This window comes from Poecilia mexicana, unplaced genomic scaffold (assembly GCF_051168715.1).
Source record: "Poecilia mexicana isolate PSO_F unplaced genomic scaffold, ASM5116871v1 scaffold_11, whole genome shotgun sequence".
NCBI classification, from domain to species: Eukaryota; Metazoa; Chordata; class Actinopteri; order Cyprinodontiformes; family Poeciliidae; genus Poecilia; species Poecilia mexicana.
Window position 1 is genome coordinate 806,795 of NW_028263380.1, and position 16,943 is coordinate 823,737.

The 16,943-nt window shown below is 40.7% G+C and overlaps 1 protein-coding gene across 3 annotated transcripts in view; it reads right to left on the reverse strand.

Moving 5' to 3' along the window:
• Positions 1-5,176: 5,176 nt before the first annotated feature.
• Positions 5,177-16,943, reverse strand: part of LOC148156339 (uncharacterized) — a 56,614-nt gene continuing 44,847 nt past the window's right edge. Inside the window, exons 1-3 of one of the 3 annotated variants that reach the window (XR_015764593.1) lie at positions 13,944-15,233; positions 6,215-6,286; positions 5,177-6,086 (exon numbers count right to left, since the gene is read on the reverse strand). Coding sequence is in view for 1 of the 3 variants with exons in the window: in XM_088010028.1 (XP_087866154.1) it covers positions 6,179-6,286; positions 16,488-16,586 (207 nt within the window). In the remaining 2 variants the exon portion in view is untranslated. Of the gene's footprint in view, positions 6,287-13,943; positions 15,260-16,487; positions 16,587-16,943 lie in introns of those variants that run through there. The other 2 variants (XR_015764592.1, XM_088010028.1) reach the window with 2 other exon arrangements.

The following is a 16,943-nucleotide window of genomic DNA, read 5'->3' on the forward strand; positions in this document are numbered from 1 at the left end:
TGCCTACCTTTTTCCAATTTTATTTAGTTCTCTGCCCAAACGTCATTTATTTTCATTTGTTCGTTTTGATTTTTCTGTCTCCTCTTTTTACATGAAGTATGTGTTTCTGCTTTGTTATCCAAATGAGGAGGGGTGATGTCATAAGCTTCAACTTCACTTATTGGTTGATTAGCAATAAGTAAAGCTTGAGCCTATACCCTAATACCCCAAGTGCCCTTTGTTGTTATTGTTTTTTGTTTTGTTTTGTTTTGTTTTAAACTTTTTTTCTTACATTTGTTTTGTTTTTATCTATGCAACAATTTAACAAAATAAATTAGTCAGGCTCCCCTCAGTCTAATAATAACTGAACGATTCTCAGTGCCTTTGCCTCCAGATTCATGGGTAGCACAGAAAGTTAGGGGGGACATAATTCCGTCCCCTCCTCCTATGAGCAAGAATATTAATTTTCCAATATACCCTGGCTTGTGAATAAAACATAGGTCTGATATTGAAGTTAGAAAAAGATTTCTATTTATCTTTGGTAATTGTCCTCACAATAGCGGAAAACCCTCCTTGACCCATACACAAGCCCTGTAGCAATACACGCACTCCCACTCTCGTTCCGCCCTTGTGTCCTTCAAATGTCCTTCAACTTCATGTTAAAGGGTTTGAGTGCGTAGTGTGTCCACATTGTCCACATCCGCCCTTCGCCCTGCCCATTTTGGGTACTATTTCCACCCTTACACGAAGTCCGCATTTTTATGGACTTCGAAATGTATTACCCACAATTTATTGCTGCATGAGACGTTTTGAGTTGAAAGGCGGATTTATGGCCAGTCTTAGAAAATTCAAAGAAAATAGCATGACAAGGCACAAATTAGTAATAAAGTTTAATATGATGAACTGTATGGAGCAGAAAAAAATAATCATAAACTGTGAGGAAAATAAAACAAAATGTCATAAATGCAAGACAAATTTAAAATCTTAAATTAAGATATTAACATATCTGTATAAAGATTGAGCTTTTGTGATGTTGCAACGTTTAATGACTCTTAAATCAAATATTTCACTTTAAAAATGGAGGTGATTTTTAGAAAGCAGTTGTTTGTGAATAAAACTTAGCCAAAGGATTACATTGTTAATATAATTTAGCTCTTACTTCCCCTGTTAAAAGATCAAATTTTGTGATATTAAAACTTAAAGATGGAATAGATTTCTTGTACAATATCCACAGAAATCTTTCTAAAAACATTAATGAAGTCGCAATAAAAAAAAAAAGTGCATCGTCTCAAAATCTGTCACAAAACGCACAGGAATTGGTATTTATTTTGAATTTTATTTTTGCAGAAGGTCATTATAGGGAAAATTTTATACTTAATATCTTAAGTTTTTTGTGGGAGTGCAATAGAAAGCTATTTGGTACTTATTTTCTTTAAAGATATTATTATTATTATTATTTATTTATTTTTTTAAAAAAATTCTTCTTAGGTTAGAAAAGGAAGTGTCACGCTTTTGGGAATTTGTTTAACCCACATTCAGAAACACCATCAGGAGATTAGAACAGTTTATTTAGATTTATTTACAAGAAGTTGACAGTGTAATGATGAGGGAGTCCAGGATACACACCCACACTGGAAGGCTGGCTCGGAACACTAGGGGACAAAGGAGAGGCGTGAGCAGGGATGCTGAGGCTGGATAACGCCGGTGGCACTTATTCGTGTGGGCAGGGTGACCCACCAGGGAGGGGCGACAGTTGGGCTCGGGTCAAGCAGTAGTCAGCCGGGGCTGCTGCGGGGTGGAGACCGCTGTAGGGGGTAACTTGGAGCAGGAGGGAGGAAACCACGATCTGAGTCCCGAGTCGAAGCGTACCTAGGGCAGAACACAGACATAGGAGAGCTCTGAACTCAAGAGGTTTCAGACGAAGAGCTGAGACTCTGAGAGGTAGGCAAACACTCTGGCATTGGAGAACCAGCAGCCGGCTCTTCTTATGCCTCATCTAATGAAGGAAGATGAATAGCAGGTGTGCGGGAGAACCTCCGAGAGGCTCAGCTCCAAACCTGCTCCCTGAGGACATCTAGTGAGGGAAGGAAGGGACTTACGGGTGTATACCTGTAAGTCCCTTCCTTACAGCCGTAAGTGTAAGGGTGTAAGTCCCTTCCTTCCCTCAGAGGTTCCCAACAGGAAGACAATTGATGTCAGAGTTCCTGATGAATTTCTTGTTACATATTTGGTCTATGAATGTTTGGTCACAACATTCAGTTTCTTTTAAAAAGGACTAATGGAACTAAAATTAGTTCCATTAGTCTTTATTTTTCAAATGTAACATCAGGCATTTTTTAATTTTTTATATATGCTGTATGTTTGTCCTTAACTTGACCTTTGTTAGCACATTAGCTCCACTTTATACCAAACCAACTTAGCTGCATAGAAGAGATGGTTATATGAGTAAAAAAACATGTTTCTATAGTCAAATGGCAGACTGTTAAATTAATAAATTTTAATGTGTATTTTTTTGCCATCTTGGAAATATGACAAAGTTCATTAAGTAAGCTCTGTCGCAAAAAAATAGAATAAAATCAGTTTTCAAAACTAAAGTATTGAAATAGTTTTTGTTTCATTCTGCTGAACATGTGTGATTACATAGAATTTTCTGTATTCAACTACTAGTCATAACAAATATCTCTAATAATGACTTAGAAAAGCAAAAATACCTTTACTGTACATTTAAAATAATTTATTTTGTTGTAGTTGTACTTTTTAACAATGGAGGATCAAAACTGACTTAATAAAAAATTAAAGCATAAATATACATTTTGTTTTTCCTTGTCCTTACACATTTGATGCCGTCAAGAAATGTATATCTTTTCTTTTTCATTTTCCCTAAACATGCATTTTTGTCAAGAAAAGTATATATTTTGTTTTGTTTTTTAGCTGCAGTATGTAACTTTTATAAAAATATTGTTTTACATATTTGTTTGAAATGTCATTGTGTTGTGACAGTATGGCATGAGAGATAATTTGTGAAAAAATTATTTCCTCTGCCTTCTCTCAATGCCGTCTAGAAACAACCAGAGGCAGGAAGAGGGTTTTAGCACTGTCAATCACAATCTCATGTGGCTGCTCATCCTTCCTCCCCCTTGCTCTGTGCTGTGCTGCAGTCAGCATAGCACACAGCTATGCAGATTCAAACTGTGAATGCTCAGTTTAGTTAACAAAGCTATCAATGACGGCAGATAAACAGTTTTCCTGAAACAATAAGTTGTTTCTCCACCATTAGCACATTTATCAGTGAGTGAATGAAGTTGATTAACAACACTAAAACCCTCCTGGTTCTGATTGGTTGTTGTTGGTCAGAATGGTGCATTACTTTAGCTAGCAACAGTAGATCAGGGAGAAGGTGGAGGAGATTGATTTTTTTCACAGATTATCTGTCTCATAGCAAACCGTCATAACATGGTGACAGCTTTAACAAATGTACAAATGTGGAGAAAACATATTTTTTTATTAAAGTTACATACTGCAGCTTGAATGAAATGCAACTACATAGCATTTTTTTGAGAAGTCTGGATTATTTTATGTATATTTTGCACTTTGTGACTGTTGCAAGTGGGAAGAGACATTTCAATGAGATAAAACTAATAATAATAAAATTTCAGCCACCTATTTGCTGTATTGTATGTGGACTGTTGCAGGTAAAATAGCAGTAAATATTGTGCTAGTATCAGTATTGGACCAAAGGAAGCAAGGCAGTGGCAAGCCTTTAAAATTATGATGCTTTTGATGGGTTAGATAGACTCAAAAAACTGTAACAGTAGTTGTGCAGGGGGGGGCCCAATCTAATTTTTTGTCATGGGGCCCAATATTCCTGGTAGTGCCCCTGCATATCAGGGTTGAGAGATACAGAGCTAAATGCATCAGTGTAAAACATTTTTATAATGTTCCAAAAATTTTCAGCAAAACCTTATAAGTTTAAAGCAAGTAAAATGTTGTGTTCAACCATATCAAAGATCTTGTAAAAATGTTAAAATAAAGTTAAACCATCAATGGATTCTCAATCTAACATATCAAGAACAAGTAAATGACTGTGAATACTCTGCCTCTATTAAAAGCTGACTGACATTCAATTATTTATTTATATTGAATCGGTTTGCATACACATACGCTAAGAGTTTGTAATCATTACATGCTAATGTTATTGGTCTCCAGTTTTCCAACAAAAGTTTTTATTTTGTTTGATTTAGGAATAAGAGTAATGAGGCCGTTTCATAGTTGGAGATAGTTCACCAGTGGAAATGCGCTTGACAAATAATTTGTCTGCTAGAAGTTGTTTCATCTACTATTTTATGAGACTTTTTAATGTTTTCAATCATCCTTTGAATAGTTTGATTTATTCAAATGACCATAAAATTTCTTGTTTCTTTCTTCTTGGGTTTTAATGGTAATATCATTAATAACTAGCATGTGAATTTTATCTTTTGCTTGCTCCTCTTACTTCAAGATTAAAGAAGGGTTTTTCCTCATTTTCCTCTATCCAACAAGCCATTGATTTACTGTTATTCAATTTACAGTAAAATACTGTTAAATTACATTACAGTGAATGACCTGTTAAAAATGGTACATTTCTGGCATTCCTGCTGCCAGTAATTTACTCGTTTTTTACAATGAAATCCTTTACAGTGTGGGGTAGGAATTTTAATACATACAACCTAATAAAATACCACTTATGAGATTCATCACTTTCTGCTTATGTCAATGCATCATGTGTAGGCTTTAAATTCATTCTCTACAACTTTCAGAACTCACCTTTTGACTTCTGTTTTCAGAAGAAGTTAAGTTAACGAAGAAAAGTTAACCGTGACTTTTTTTGATCACTGCCAGAAGTAACCAATTGCTTTGGTATTGTAATACAGCTGCTACGAAAAATGTTTCACCTCCACATTGATGAATATTCACTTTTCTTATTAACCATTTCCATTGCTTTAAAATATTTATCTGACTTGGTGTTCCCTTTAACATATCTTCTACAACATTCACCTTGTGTTTTAGGTGTTTCCATTGGATCTAAAGGAAACTCTTGGATAAGGGAGAATTTGCGAAGACAAATTAAAGGCCTTTCAACTGCTGTCATACTATTAGTATTATTTATTCACAACAGCAGTAAAATTCATGGTAATCGAAAAATCAATTATGAATACGGTTTGAGTTTTCAAATCATTAACTTTATTTTCACTGAGATTGCAATGTTTATACACTCATATCAAGATAATTGATAATTATGTGGTTTTCATAAATAATAACTGACAAGTCAGTAGACCAAACGTGACAGCAGTGCGTAGTATACATATGAGTAGCAAGCTGTGTTGGATTATAAGCAGAATTAAATTAAATTCTATTCTATAATTACAAGTAAAATAATGGCCGCTTACATTTCGTGGAACCCGTGATTACTCAGTGGTTAACACTTTGAAAAAGAAAATAAATAATACTTGGATACAAGTATTTCTGTGCATAATTTCTCACATTTCTAACTAATAATTAAAGTGCAGCTAAGACTTATAGATTAGGGATCAGACGCTGTGTGCCAATTAGAAGGTGTGTGGTATGATTAAGTTTGCTGATGAATGGATGTATGTCAATATCTGTTAAAACTGTACAGATGAAGTTGTGCCAAGTGAACAGTACTGCTAGTGAAAAGCAAATTGGACGACCAACCGGACAAGGAAAGCGCTATATAAAAACATATTTTAGCAGACAACACAAATTATGAAGATGAATTATAGAGTGGACACATCTATGCACAGAATATAGTACATCCTGATTCCTGAACTTCTTAACAAGATTTACCAACCTCAAAGTCTCAGCTTTAAGTTCAATCAACAGTTACTGTATGTCTGCTTCCCAAGTTTAATTGTCTTTAATAAAATTAATTTAATTGACTTTAACTGAATTAACTTTTCAGTCCAAATTTCTCTATAAACTTGTATTGCAATTCAGTATAGGGAAATGGATTGGAAAGGGTTCAAAAATTGCTAGGGCTATTTTTTTTTAACTTAAAATCATTTACCTTCAAATGCAACCATCAACAAATGTGTAATCATACGGAGTTCCTGAAAACAAAATTTTCATTACTGATGATCAAATTTTCTTCTCTTTCTGAGAACAACATGACAACAATAAGAGAGAGCAGTGAAAGCTCAGTTCAGGATTCTGTGGCAATGTCTTCAATTGGTTCCACCTGAGGTTCAGTCGGTGGTGTGGAAATGTCTTCTATTTGCTCCGAGTCAGGTTCTGTCACAACTACTGCCACCTGAAGACACAAAGAAAACAGTCAGAGGTCAATATAGCTTGCAGAAAGGATTGACTATTAAGACATATGGTCTTTAAAGAATACTCTTACTTCAGATGATCCATACGTGTCAAGTCTCCCATTTTAGCCAGGAAACTACTGTTTTCTAACCCTCTTTCCTGCTGTGCTCATTAATATTACTATTTTCCTGTAAATATCCCAAATTATAGTAACTATGTTGTAATATATTTTCTATAATTTGTAATTTCTTTTTAAAAAAAAGAAATTAATAAAAAATTTGATATAAATCTGTTCTGGTATGAAAAAAATTTAGATTTTATAATTGAATCAAAACCTAGATGAATGTTGATATAATCACAAAATGGACCAAGCAGTCATTTTGTGTCTGACATACTGTATGTGACATTTGTCTGCAATTAAATAATATAAAAAACCCTCTCAGTTCCTCGACTACAACCACAAATGAAATGCAACAAACAAAAGAAAAGATGCAAACAAAAAGTGTTGAAAATGGAAGTGCTCAAGACCACTAGAGGGAGTCAAACAAAAACAGCTGTGTCCATATTTAGGGTCTGCATCCTTTAAAACGGGTGTTTAGAAAAGCAGCAATGGGCTCTTTGCACCTCAGCTTCCACGTTTGGGGAAAAGCGGCTCGATTGTTTCCGATCTATTGAAAATGCCCTTTTACAATAGGTGCTTGCAGGGCTTGGCCAAGGTTTGTACATCGATCCGAAGCCCCAACAAGTCAGCTGGAGAAAGGTTTTAGTTTTTGCCTCGTTATACATTTACTACGGTGGCCGACAGGTGCAAATGCGCAGCAAAAGAGAAAACATGCAAACAAAAGAAAAGACACCCCCCCAATCAAATGCAGCAAACAAAAAAGAAAACACCCCCGAATTAGAAAACACCCCCGAATTAGAAAACACCCCCGAATCAAATGCAGCAAACAAAAAAGAAAACACCCCCGAATTAGAAAACACCCCCGAATTAAATGCAGCAAACAAAAAAGAAAACACCCCCGAATTAGAAAACACCCCCGAATTAGAAAACACCCCCGAATCAAATGCAGCAAACAAAAAAGAAAACACCCCCGAATTAGAAAACACCCCCGAATTAGAAAACACCCCCGAATTAGAAAACACCCCCGAATTAAATGCAGCAAACAAAAAAGAAAACACCCCCGAATTAGAAAACACCCCCGAATTAGAAAACACCCCCGAATGAAATGCAGCAAACAAAAAGTGTTGAAAACGGAAGTGCTCCAGACCACTATGGGGAGTCTAACAAAAAATAGCTGTGTCCGAATTCAGGCTCTGCATCCTTTCAAGGGCCCTGAGAAACTGATCCTTCGAAGCATAGACATAATAAAAGAGTACACCCTCCCCCCCACGATTGGCTGCTCCGGCGCAAATACACTTTGCTTTGCTCAACCAAAACAGCAGAAGATGCCTTCAGCACTGCGGAATATTGTTGATCGGATCGACGGACTACTGACGTGAGGGCTCGACAGACTTTTCGCAAGTAAGATGGACATATTACTGTGTATTTTTGTGATTAGAATATTACTATACTGTATTTATGTCCACTGGCGAAATACCAGCTAATGCTAGCTATAGTGCTTGGTGTTCAGCCCCCGCTCTGACAGCTAACCGAGATTCCGTAAATCTTAAAATGTTTCAGTCATTCTCCAACATTTAGATTATCTGATACAAGAGCCTACTATAGAAATGAAACAATATTATAAAAATCATAACATTCACCAGCAAAGTTTACACAGATGACAATGGCTATTATTTAATTATTTAACTCAGTCAACGTAGGATAACTCGAAAATGTCCCGTTTTTGTTTTGAAGGTTTCCTACGACGTGAGGAAGAAGGGAGAGACAGATTCACTGCACAGCACGGATGAATCTGGTATCGGATTTTGGACCCAATCTCAGCTGCTGAATCACTCTTAAACCAGAACTCGTAGGCTGGAAAACATTATATAAAAAAAAAAAAAAAAAATTCCCCTCTCACCCTCCGTGGGTGGTCTCTTTCATCCTCTGAGCTCGGGTCCTCTACCAGAGGCCTGGGAGCTTGAGGGTTCTGCGCAGTATCTTGGCTGTGCCTAGAACTGCACATTTCTGGACTGAGATGTCTGATGTTGTTCCTGGGATCTGTTTGAGCCACTGCTCCAGTTTGGGGCTGACTGCCCCGAGGGCCCCGATGACCACAGGCACCACTGTGGTCTTCACCTTCCAGGCCTTCTCCAGTTCCTCTCTGAGGCCCTGGTATTTCTCCAGTTTCTCGTGCTCCTTTTTCCTGATGTTGTGGTCACTTGGTATTGCTACATCCACCACAACGGCTTTCCTCTGTTCTTTATCCACCACCACAATGTCCGGTTGGTTCGACATTACCATCTTGTCTGTCTGGATCTGGAAGTCCCACAGGATCTTAGCTCGGTCATTCTCCACCACCTTTGGGGGTGTCCCCCATTTTGACCTCGGGGCTTCCAGTCCATATTCTGCACAGATGTTCCTGTACACTATGCCCGCCACTTGGTTATGTCGTTCCATGTACGCTTTCCCTGCCAGCATCTTGCACCCTGCTGTTATGTGCTGGACTGTCTCAGAGGCCTCCTTGCACAACCTACACCTTGGGTCTTGTCTGGTGTGGTAGATCTGAGCTTCTATTGCTCTGGTGTTTAGGGCCTGTTCCTGGGCGGCCAGGATGAGGGCCTCCGTGCTGTCCTTGAGTCCAGCTTTCTCCAGCCATTGGTAGGATTTCCTGATATCAGCCACTTCAGTTATTTGTCGGTGGTACATCCCATGTAGGGGCTTGTCTTCCCATGATGGTTCCTCCAGCACCTCGTCCTCTGTTCCCCATTGCCTGAGACATTCGCTGAGCACATCGTCCGTTGAGGCTTTGTCCTTGATGTATTTATGGATCTTGGATGTTTCATCCTGGACAGTGGCTCTCACACTCACTAGTCCTCTGCCTCCTTCCTTACGGCTCGTGTACAGTCTCAGGGTGCTGGATTTGGGGTGGAACCCTCCATGCATGGTTAGTAGCTTCCGAGTCTTAACATCCGTGGCTGTTTATTGCACGGATCTTGTTCTTGCCATTGAGCTGGCTTCTCAGGACTTGCCTTATTCGTTGGAGGTATTTGGCTGTGGCTCCTTTCCTTGTGACCTCATCGAGGTTGCCATTTGCTTGTGGTATTCCCAGGTACTTGTAGCTGTGCTCTATGTCTGCTATCGTTCCCTCTGGGAGTGAGACCCCTTCTGTGCGGACGACCTTCCCTCTCTTTGTAACCATCCGGCCACACTTCTCAAGTCCGAATGACATCCCAATGTCAGTGCTGTAGATCCTGGTGGTGTGGATCAGTGAGTCGATGTCTCGCTCGCTCTTGGCGTACAGCTTGATGTCATCCATGTAGAGGAGGTGACTGATTGTGGCCCCATTCTTAAGTCGGTATCCGTAGCCAGTCTTGTTGATGATTTGGCTGAGGGGGTTCAGGCCTATGCAGAACAGCAGTGGGGACAGAGCATCTCCTTGGTATATGCCACATTTGATGGACACTTGTGCAAGCGGTTTGCAGTTGGCTTCAAGGGTGGTTTTCCACAGCCCCATCGAGTTTGCAATGAAGGCTCTTAGAGTCCTATTGATGTTGTACATCTCTAAGCATTCAATGATCCAGGTGTGTGGCATTGTAATCAATCCAAGCGGTGCACAGGTTGGTGTGTCGGGTTTTGCAGTCTCGGGCGACTGTGTGGTCTACAAGGAGTTGGTGTTTGGCTCCTCTACTATTTATGCCGATGCCCTTCTGTGCCGTGCTCATGTATTTATCCATGTGTCCGCTTATCTTAGCCGCTATGATGCCTGACATGAGCTTCCATGTTGTAGAGAGACAGGTTATTGGCCGATAGTTGGATGGGACTGAACCCTTTGAGGGATCCTTCTGGATCAGGATTGTGCGCCCTTCAGTTAACCATTCAGGGTGAGTCCCATTCTGTAGCAGCTGGTTCAGTTGAGCTGCCAGTCGCTCATGGAGGGCAGTGAGTGTATCTCTTTAGGCGGCTGGCCAAGGCTTGGAGCCTTTGTTTGGCAGTTTCGAGTGCTTCAGGTATGGGCATCTGGCTGTACTTCTTGGGTACTGATCTTTTCATTGCACCCCTTAGGAGCTCTGACAGCTGGCTCACTTCCCTCCTTGTTATCTTGATCTTAGCCTCATGGTTGCTCTTATAGCCGAGCATTTCAAGGATCACTGATGCTGAGTTGTATATCAGCTCATTGGTTTCTGTTATGGTGTTGGTAGGGATTGTTCTCAATGCTGCACACATCTTCAATGAGACTTTCTGATGGTACTTCACTCAGCCGTTGTAATTGGCGTCGGGGTTGCCTGGTGTTCATTCGGGCCACGATTCTCTCTCTCAGGTCAGTTGCTGTCTCGTTCAGCTTTGATAGTTCGTTCATTACTGGGGCTGCATACCCAGTCTCGGGGTGGGGAGTAGTTAACTCCCCCCTGACCTTACCTTTGGGCTCCTCCCTTATGCCGTAGCATTTGTGTTGTACCTCGTCAATCTCAAGTTGTGATAGCAGTTGCCGTTTGCGGATGTTGGAGCACTGAGCTACTAGTTGTTTGGCAGTCATTGTAGACTGTGGGTGTCGAAGTAACCATTCCACCCTCAGTCTTTGCATGTAACCCCTCTGACTAGGGTTACTTGAGTAGTAGCATTCCAACAGATCCATGTTTTCGTCTCTCGCCCATTTCCGTCTTGTTCCAGTAGCCCATTTTTCATCAAGGTGCTCTGGTTCCCCAGCACCTGACGCAGACCTTGTTTGGCCGGGCGACGTCTGAGCCGGCATGTCATGCTTATCAGTGTCTCTCATTGTATGAGGTAGGCTATATAGCTCCAAGGGTCTTGCCTAGGGACCCACACTGCATAGCTCAATTGCACTGTTGTAACTTGCCCCAACCTGGATTCGAACCCCGGTCTCCCAGGTGGTAGACTGGTGTCTTACCCACTGAGCTATACAGTCAGCTATATATATATATATATATATATATATATATATACACCCCTTCTGTGCGGAAGGTCGTCCGTACAGAAGGGGTCTCACTCCCAGAGGGAACAATAGCAGACATAGAGCGTACCTGGGAATACCACAAGCAAATGGCAACCTCGATGAGGTCACAAGGAAAGGAGCCACAGCCAAATACCTCCAACGAATAAGGCAAGTCCTGAGAAGCCAGCTCAATGGCAAGAACAAGATCCGTGCAATAAACAGCTATGCCTTACCAGTAATCAGATACCCTGCCGGAATAATTAGCTGGCCAATGGAAGAGATGAAGGCCATGGATGTTAAGACTCGGAAGCTACTAACCATGCATGGAGGGTTCCACCCCAAATCCAGCACCCTGAGACTGTACACAAGCCGTAAGGAAGGAGGCAGAGGACTAGTGAGTGTGAGAGCCACTGTCCAGGATGAAACATCCAAGATCCATAAATACATCAAGGACAAAGCCCCAACGGACGATGTGCTCAGCGAATGTCTCAGGCCATTCGGGAACAGAAGACGAGGTGCTAGAGGTACCATCATGGGAGGTCAAGCCTCTACATGGGATGTACCACCGACAAATAACTGAAGTGGCTGATATCAGGAAATCCTACCAATGGCTGGAGAAAGCTGGACTCAAGGACAGCACAGAGGCCCTCATCCTGGCCGCCCAGGAACAGGCCCTAAACACCAGAGCAATAGAGGCTCAGATGTACCACACCAGACAAGACCCAAGGTGTAGGCTGTGCAAGGAGGCCTCTGAGACAGTCCAGCACATAACAGCAGGGTGCAAGATGCTGGCAGGGAAAGCGTACATGGAACGACATAACCAAGTGGCGGGCATAGTGTACAGGAACATCTGTGCCAAATATGGACTGGAAGCCCCGAGGTCAAAGTGGGGAACACCCCCAAAGGTGGTGGAGAATGACCGAGCTAAGATCCTGTGGGACTTCCAGATCCAGACAGACAAGATGGTAATGGCGAACCAATCGGACATTGTGGTGGTGGATAAAGAACAGAGGAAAGCCGTTGTGGTGGATGTAGCAATACCAAGTGACCACAACATCAGGAAAAAGGAGCACGAGAAACTGGAGAAATACCAGGGCCTCAGAGAGGAACTGGAGAAGGCCTGGAAGGTGAAGACCACAGTGGTGCCTGTGGTCATCGGGGCCCTCGGGGCAGTCACCCCCAAACTGGAGCAGTGGCTAAAACAGATCCCAGGAACAACATCAGACATCTCAGTCCAGAAATGTGCAGTTCTAGGCACAGCCAAGATACTGGAGGAAAACCCTCAAGCTCCCAGGCCTCTGGTAGAGGACCCAAGCTCAGAGGATGAGAGAGACCACCCGCGGAGGGTGAGAAGGGAATTTTTATATATATATAAAACATCTCATTCTCACGTTTAGCTTACATAGACCTAACATTAGACTTAATTTACTTTATTTACTTGTTGCAAAATACTGTTTTTAACTTGCATTGTTTCAAAATGAGCTTCATGTAGCACCGAGGCTTAAAACAATTTCTTAATGTAGTATAGTTAATTATTTTTAAGTCTTTCATACTGCTGCTAATTGATATGTACTGGACAGCGCCTATTAGTCGCTATATGATTCATTGTGTCCAGAAAACCTTTTTATTTCAATACAGGACGAGCAGAAATCTGTCACGAGAATATTAGTAGCGCCATGATTTGTTATCAGATATACTATTAAATACGACTTAAAATAAAGATTAGAAATTAGATTCTCCTTGATACAAATCTATAAACAGTTTAGTTTCTGTTAGTTCTGTCAAGATGCAAGAATGGGTGAATTTCTATTTATATTGGTCAATCGTTTTATTTTAACCCAAGCCACTACTGAGGCACTGGGGTCATGTTTCTTGACACAGGCAAAAGAAGGTTCAATGTCCAAACTTATTGATTGTTCTTGGTGATTTATTTTCCTCTTTTACCAAACAATTACAGAGATCAAACTTTCCTTTGTTCTCATGCTACCTCTCTTGCTCTGGTAAAAACCATCGACTCCAAACCCAAATGCCTGCTGGTCCTTCACCAGGCCCTTACACTTATAGAAAGTGGATGACCCAGATTACTTCCTGTCTAAATTTAGGAAATAAATAAGAAAAGTAATAAAACAAAAAAAAATAAATAAATGAAATCAACAATTATCAACCTACAAATAAACTGTAAATACAAAAAAATAGACATTTAAGAGTAACAAAATTCAAAAGAAATAAAGAAAAATAGGTCCAACAACTTCTATTCCGCCTTTTCTCGCTCTGTATGTCAGCATTACACACACCCGTTGCCATGGCAACCGACAAACAGCTCAACGAGCAGATTACCGATCAGGGGAATCAACACCAAAAACAAACATTTCCCACACAAAAAAGTAGTAAAAACACTAAAACAGGACATTAAAACAGCTGCTCAACTGACGACTTGGTGGGCAGGTTGTCTTAATTTAGTGCTAACGGAACCAAAACACACCGAACTGCGCAGCACATGTTAAGGTTATCAAAGTCAATACCAGGCCAGCAACAGTTAGGCTAGTATAACTGACCCACTGCTCACTTGTTCAATGTTTTTTTAAATTAAAGCTTTTTCCTCACCTGTGAAATCTGAAGCCCTTGTTATCTGTAGCTGTCATAGGGTTGAATTAACTGCTAAACATTGCGTCCTTTTTTCCGATTCTTTGCGTGGTTGTAGTATTTTCCTGACCACCGATATTCCTGACTCAATGGACAGCAATGGTGCATGTGTGGCGCACGATAAGTCCAACAATAGTCCAATAATATGTCCATCAATGCTACTGCCTCATGCTCTGTCCTTCTCTCGCACTTCCTGCTACTCAGCACTAGGTGTCAGGTTACATCGTGTTGCATTCAAAGTTGTCGGAAAAAAGAGTTTTATGCGCTTAATGTCCGATTTGCCATAACTATTTTTTGAATTCGTTGTCGCTAGCTGGGGTGGCAACAGGGGTAGCAAAGCTCTCGTTTGGGGTGGAAACTGCCACCCCATGCCACCCCAGTAGATCCGCCCCTTCTTCTGCTGTTTTGGTCGACCAAAGCAGGAGGGACTTTTGTTTGCATCTCTTTTTTTGTTTGCTGCATTTCATTTGCTTTTTTTGTTTGTGTCTCTGTTTTTGTTTGCTGCATTTTATTTGCTTTTTGTTTGCATCTCTTTTTTTGTTTGCTGCATTTCATTTGCTTTTTTTGTTTGTGTCTCTGTTTTTGTTTGCTGCATTTTATTTGCTTTTTGTTTGCGTCATCTCTTCTTGTTTGGTGCATTTCATTTGTTTGCGTCTCTTTTTTTGTTTGCATGTTTTCTCTGTTGCTGCGCATTTGCACATGTCGGCCACCGTAGTTTCAGCTGCTAAAGTGCAGAATTCAGTGACTAACTCTGAAACAGATCGATTGCCCTGCTTTAAATTCCAGAGCCTTTTGCTTATGTCCTCACTACTGGATCCCAGATTGAAAGTCTGTTTAACCTGTCATTCACAGGTTGTCATTCACAACGAGAGGACCCAAATTTGGGTCCTCTCGTGAATGACAGGTTAAAGGTCTCAAGTATAGATTAGTTTCATTAATGACTGCCTCCATACATTTTAGGGCCTTATCCTTTAAAAGCCCAATATAAGATATTTTCCTGGAATCATCACGGGAGGATTGAGGGAATCGGCCAAAAACTGCATTGGAGGAGGTACCCTCTGTATTTATCTAGTTCTCCAGAAAACAGCCTCCTGGAAGGCAGGCGAGGCAGAAGTAGCGACAGGAGCTGACGAGGTAGGGGGACACACTGGATTAGCACCAGAAGATTGCATTGTAGTACATATTTCTTGGAGTTGACATGACATTTCAGACATGGTTTGAGTTAAGGCAGTCAGTTGATCAGGTATATCCTGGAGACGGTTGCACTGACGGAGAAAAATGAGTATTTAATAAGGAGACTGAGTAGGAGATCAATATGAGGGCGGAAGGGAGATAGAAGTTACTGTAGGTGAAGGTGAGGAAAATCCGAGGAGGGTCATCTATCTGCTGAGACTAAGATCGGCTGCGAGCAGGGGAGCAATACGAAGATCTCCAAACGATATCTTCAGGGTTGGTTGAGAGCAAAAGACTGGAGGGTGGACAGGTGAGCAGGTGATCAAGGATCCAGAGCAGAGGAATGAGGATGGTGGCCATGAAGTGAAGGAGGGCAGAGCAAGAGGAGCCAGGAGGGACGGGGATTGCTGATGTCAGCATGGAAACTGACAGGATGAGACCAGGGAGAACCAGCTGTTCTGACAGAGATTGGACCAGGAATGAGGAATCACAAGATGTAATAGATTCATCTGGCATCTGCATCAGAGTTTGATGCACCAAGAACTGTTTTAACCTCACTCAGGGCTATCAAAATAGGAAAAAAAGAAACAATGAAAGACAGCAGTGTTTGCTCTCATGCAAGACGTAAAAGCCATGTCAGTGCAATGTATGCATGAACAGAGAACAATGAAGTTACTGAATTCAGTGCAGTGTAGAATGTTACTAGATTATCATTGCTGTAAAATAACAGCATATTATTTTACATATAATTCTGGCATATGCTGCCACCCTGGGAAATTCATGCCTCTCTTATTTTTCTAGATCCGTCATTGTCCCTCTTCTTCATCACTTGATCTAGATTCTTCGTCCAGAACTACAAATAAATTGTTCAAATCTTCGCTTAAATCGCTCACAACTTCCTCCACTTTTTAAATTTTTTTTTATTGAACATAAATATTTGTCATTGACTCAGTGCAAGAGGAATCACTCACTGAAAATACTGTGTGTGTGTGTGTGTGTGTGTGTGTGTGCGTGTGTGCGAAACAGTTTTCTTAGCAATAGAGAAACAGTAAGTGAATCTACATATTACCTGGAAAATTTTCAACCTCAGTATTATTGCCAAGTAAACAGAGAATTGGTGAATCAGGGACTCTGCAACTCAAAATGGTATAGTTTTTCAGTTACTGATAATGGCTGCTTCAACATGTATGTGTCTCTGTGTTGCTATGTGATAAATTGGCAACCTCTCTAAAAAGAACCCCACAAGACTGCATAGATAAATAGGCTTAGACAAGGGAAGGGTAAATGTTTAATTGCAACTTTGGATTAGAACCAAAAATAGACAAAAAGTACCTGAGGAGGTTCAACTGCAGATTGAGGAACCTGAGCAGTCTGAACTGCAGGAGCAAGTGGGGGGCGTGTCTGTGGATAGGCAGGTCTGTGACTTGAATCCTAGTGGTGAGATAAATACACAGAGCAAAGCAGAGGTTTCTACAGTTCACATATTTTTATGTGATACAGGAAAAGTACATACATTTATTAAATTTTCTTCAAAGATTTTATTTATATTTTCAAAGTAAAAATTGTCTTTTTTTTTTTTCTTCAAAAAATAAACCTAAAATCTGAGATAGCTTAACACTCATCTTTAAATAATATCCTTTAAACCTGTTCTTTAGTTCTGGTGAAATTATGGGAATGAGGAGATTAGTTAGGAAATCATCAACTTGTTAGAATTGCAGGGTTTCCCCCAGAAAACTTGCTAAGCCCGGTGGTCGGGGCACCGAGGCGGTCCATCAGTGGTCCACCGTG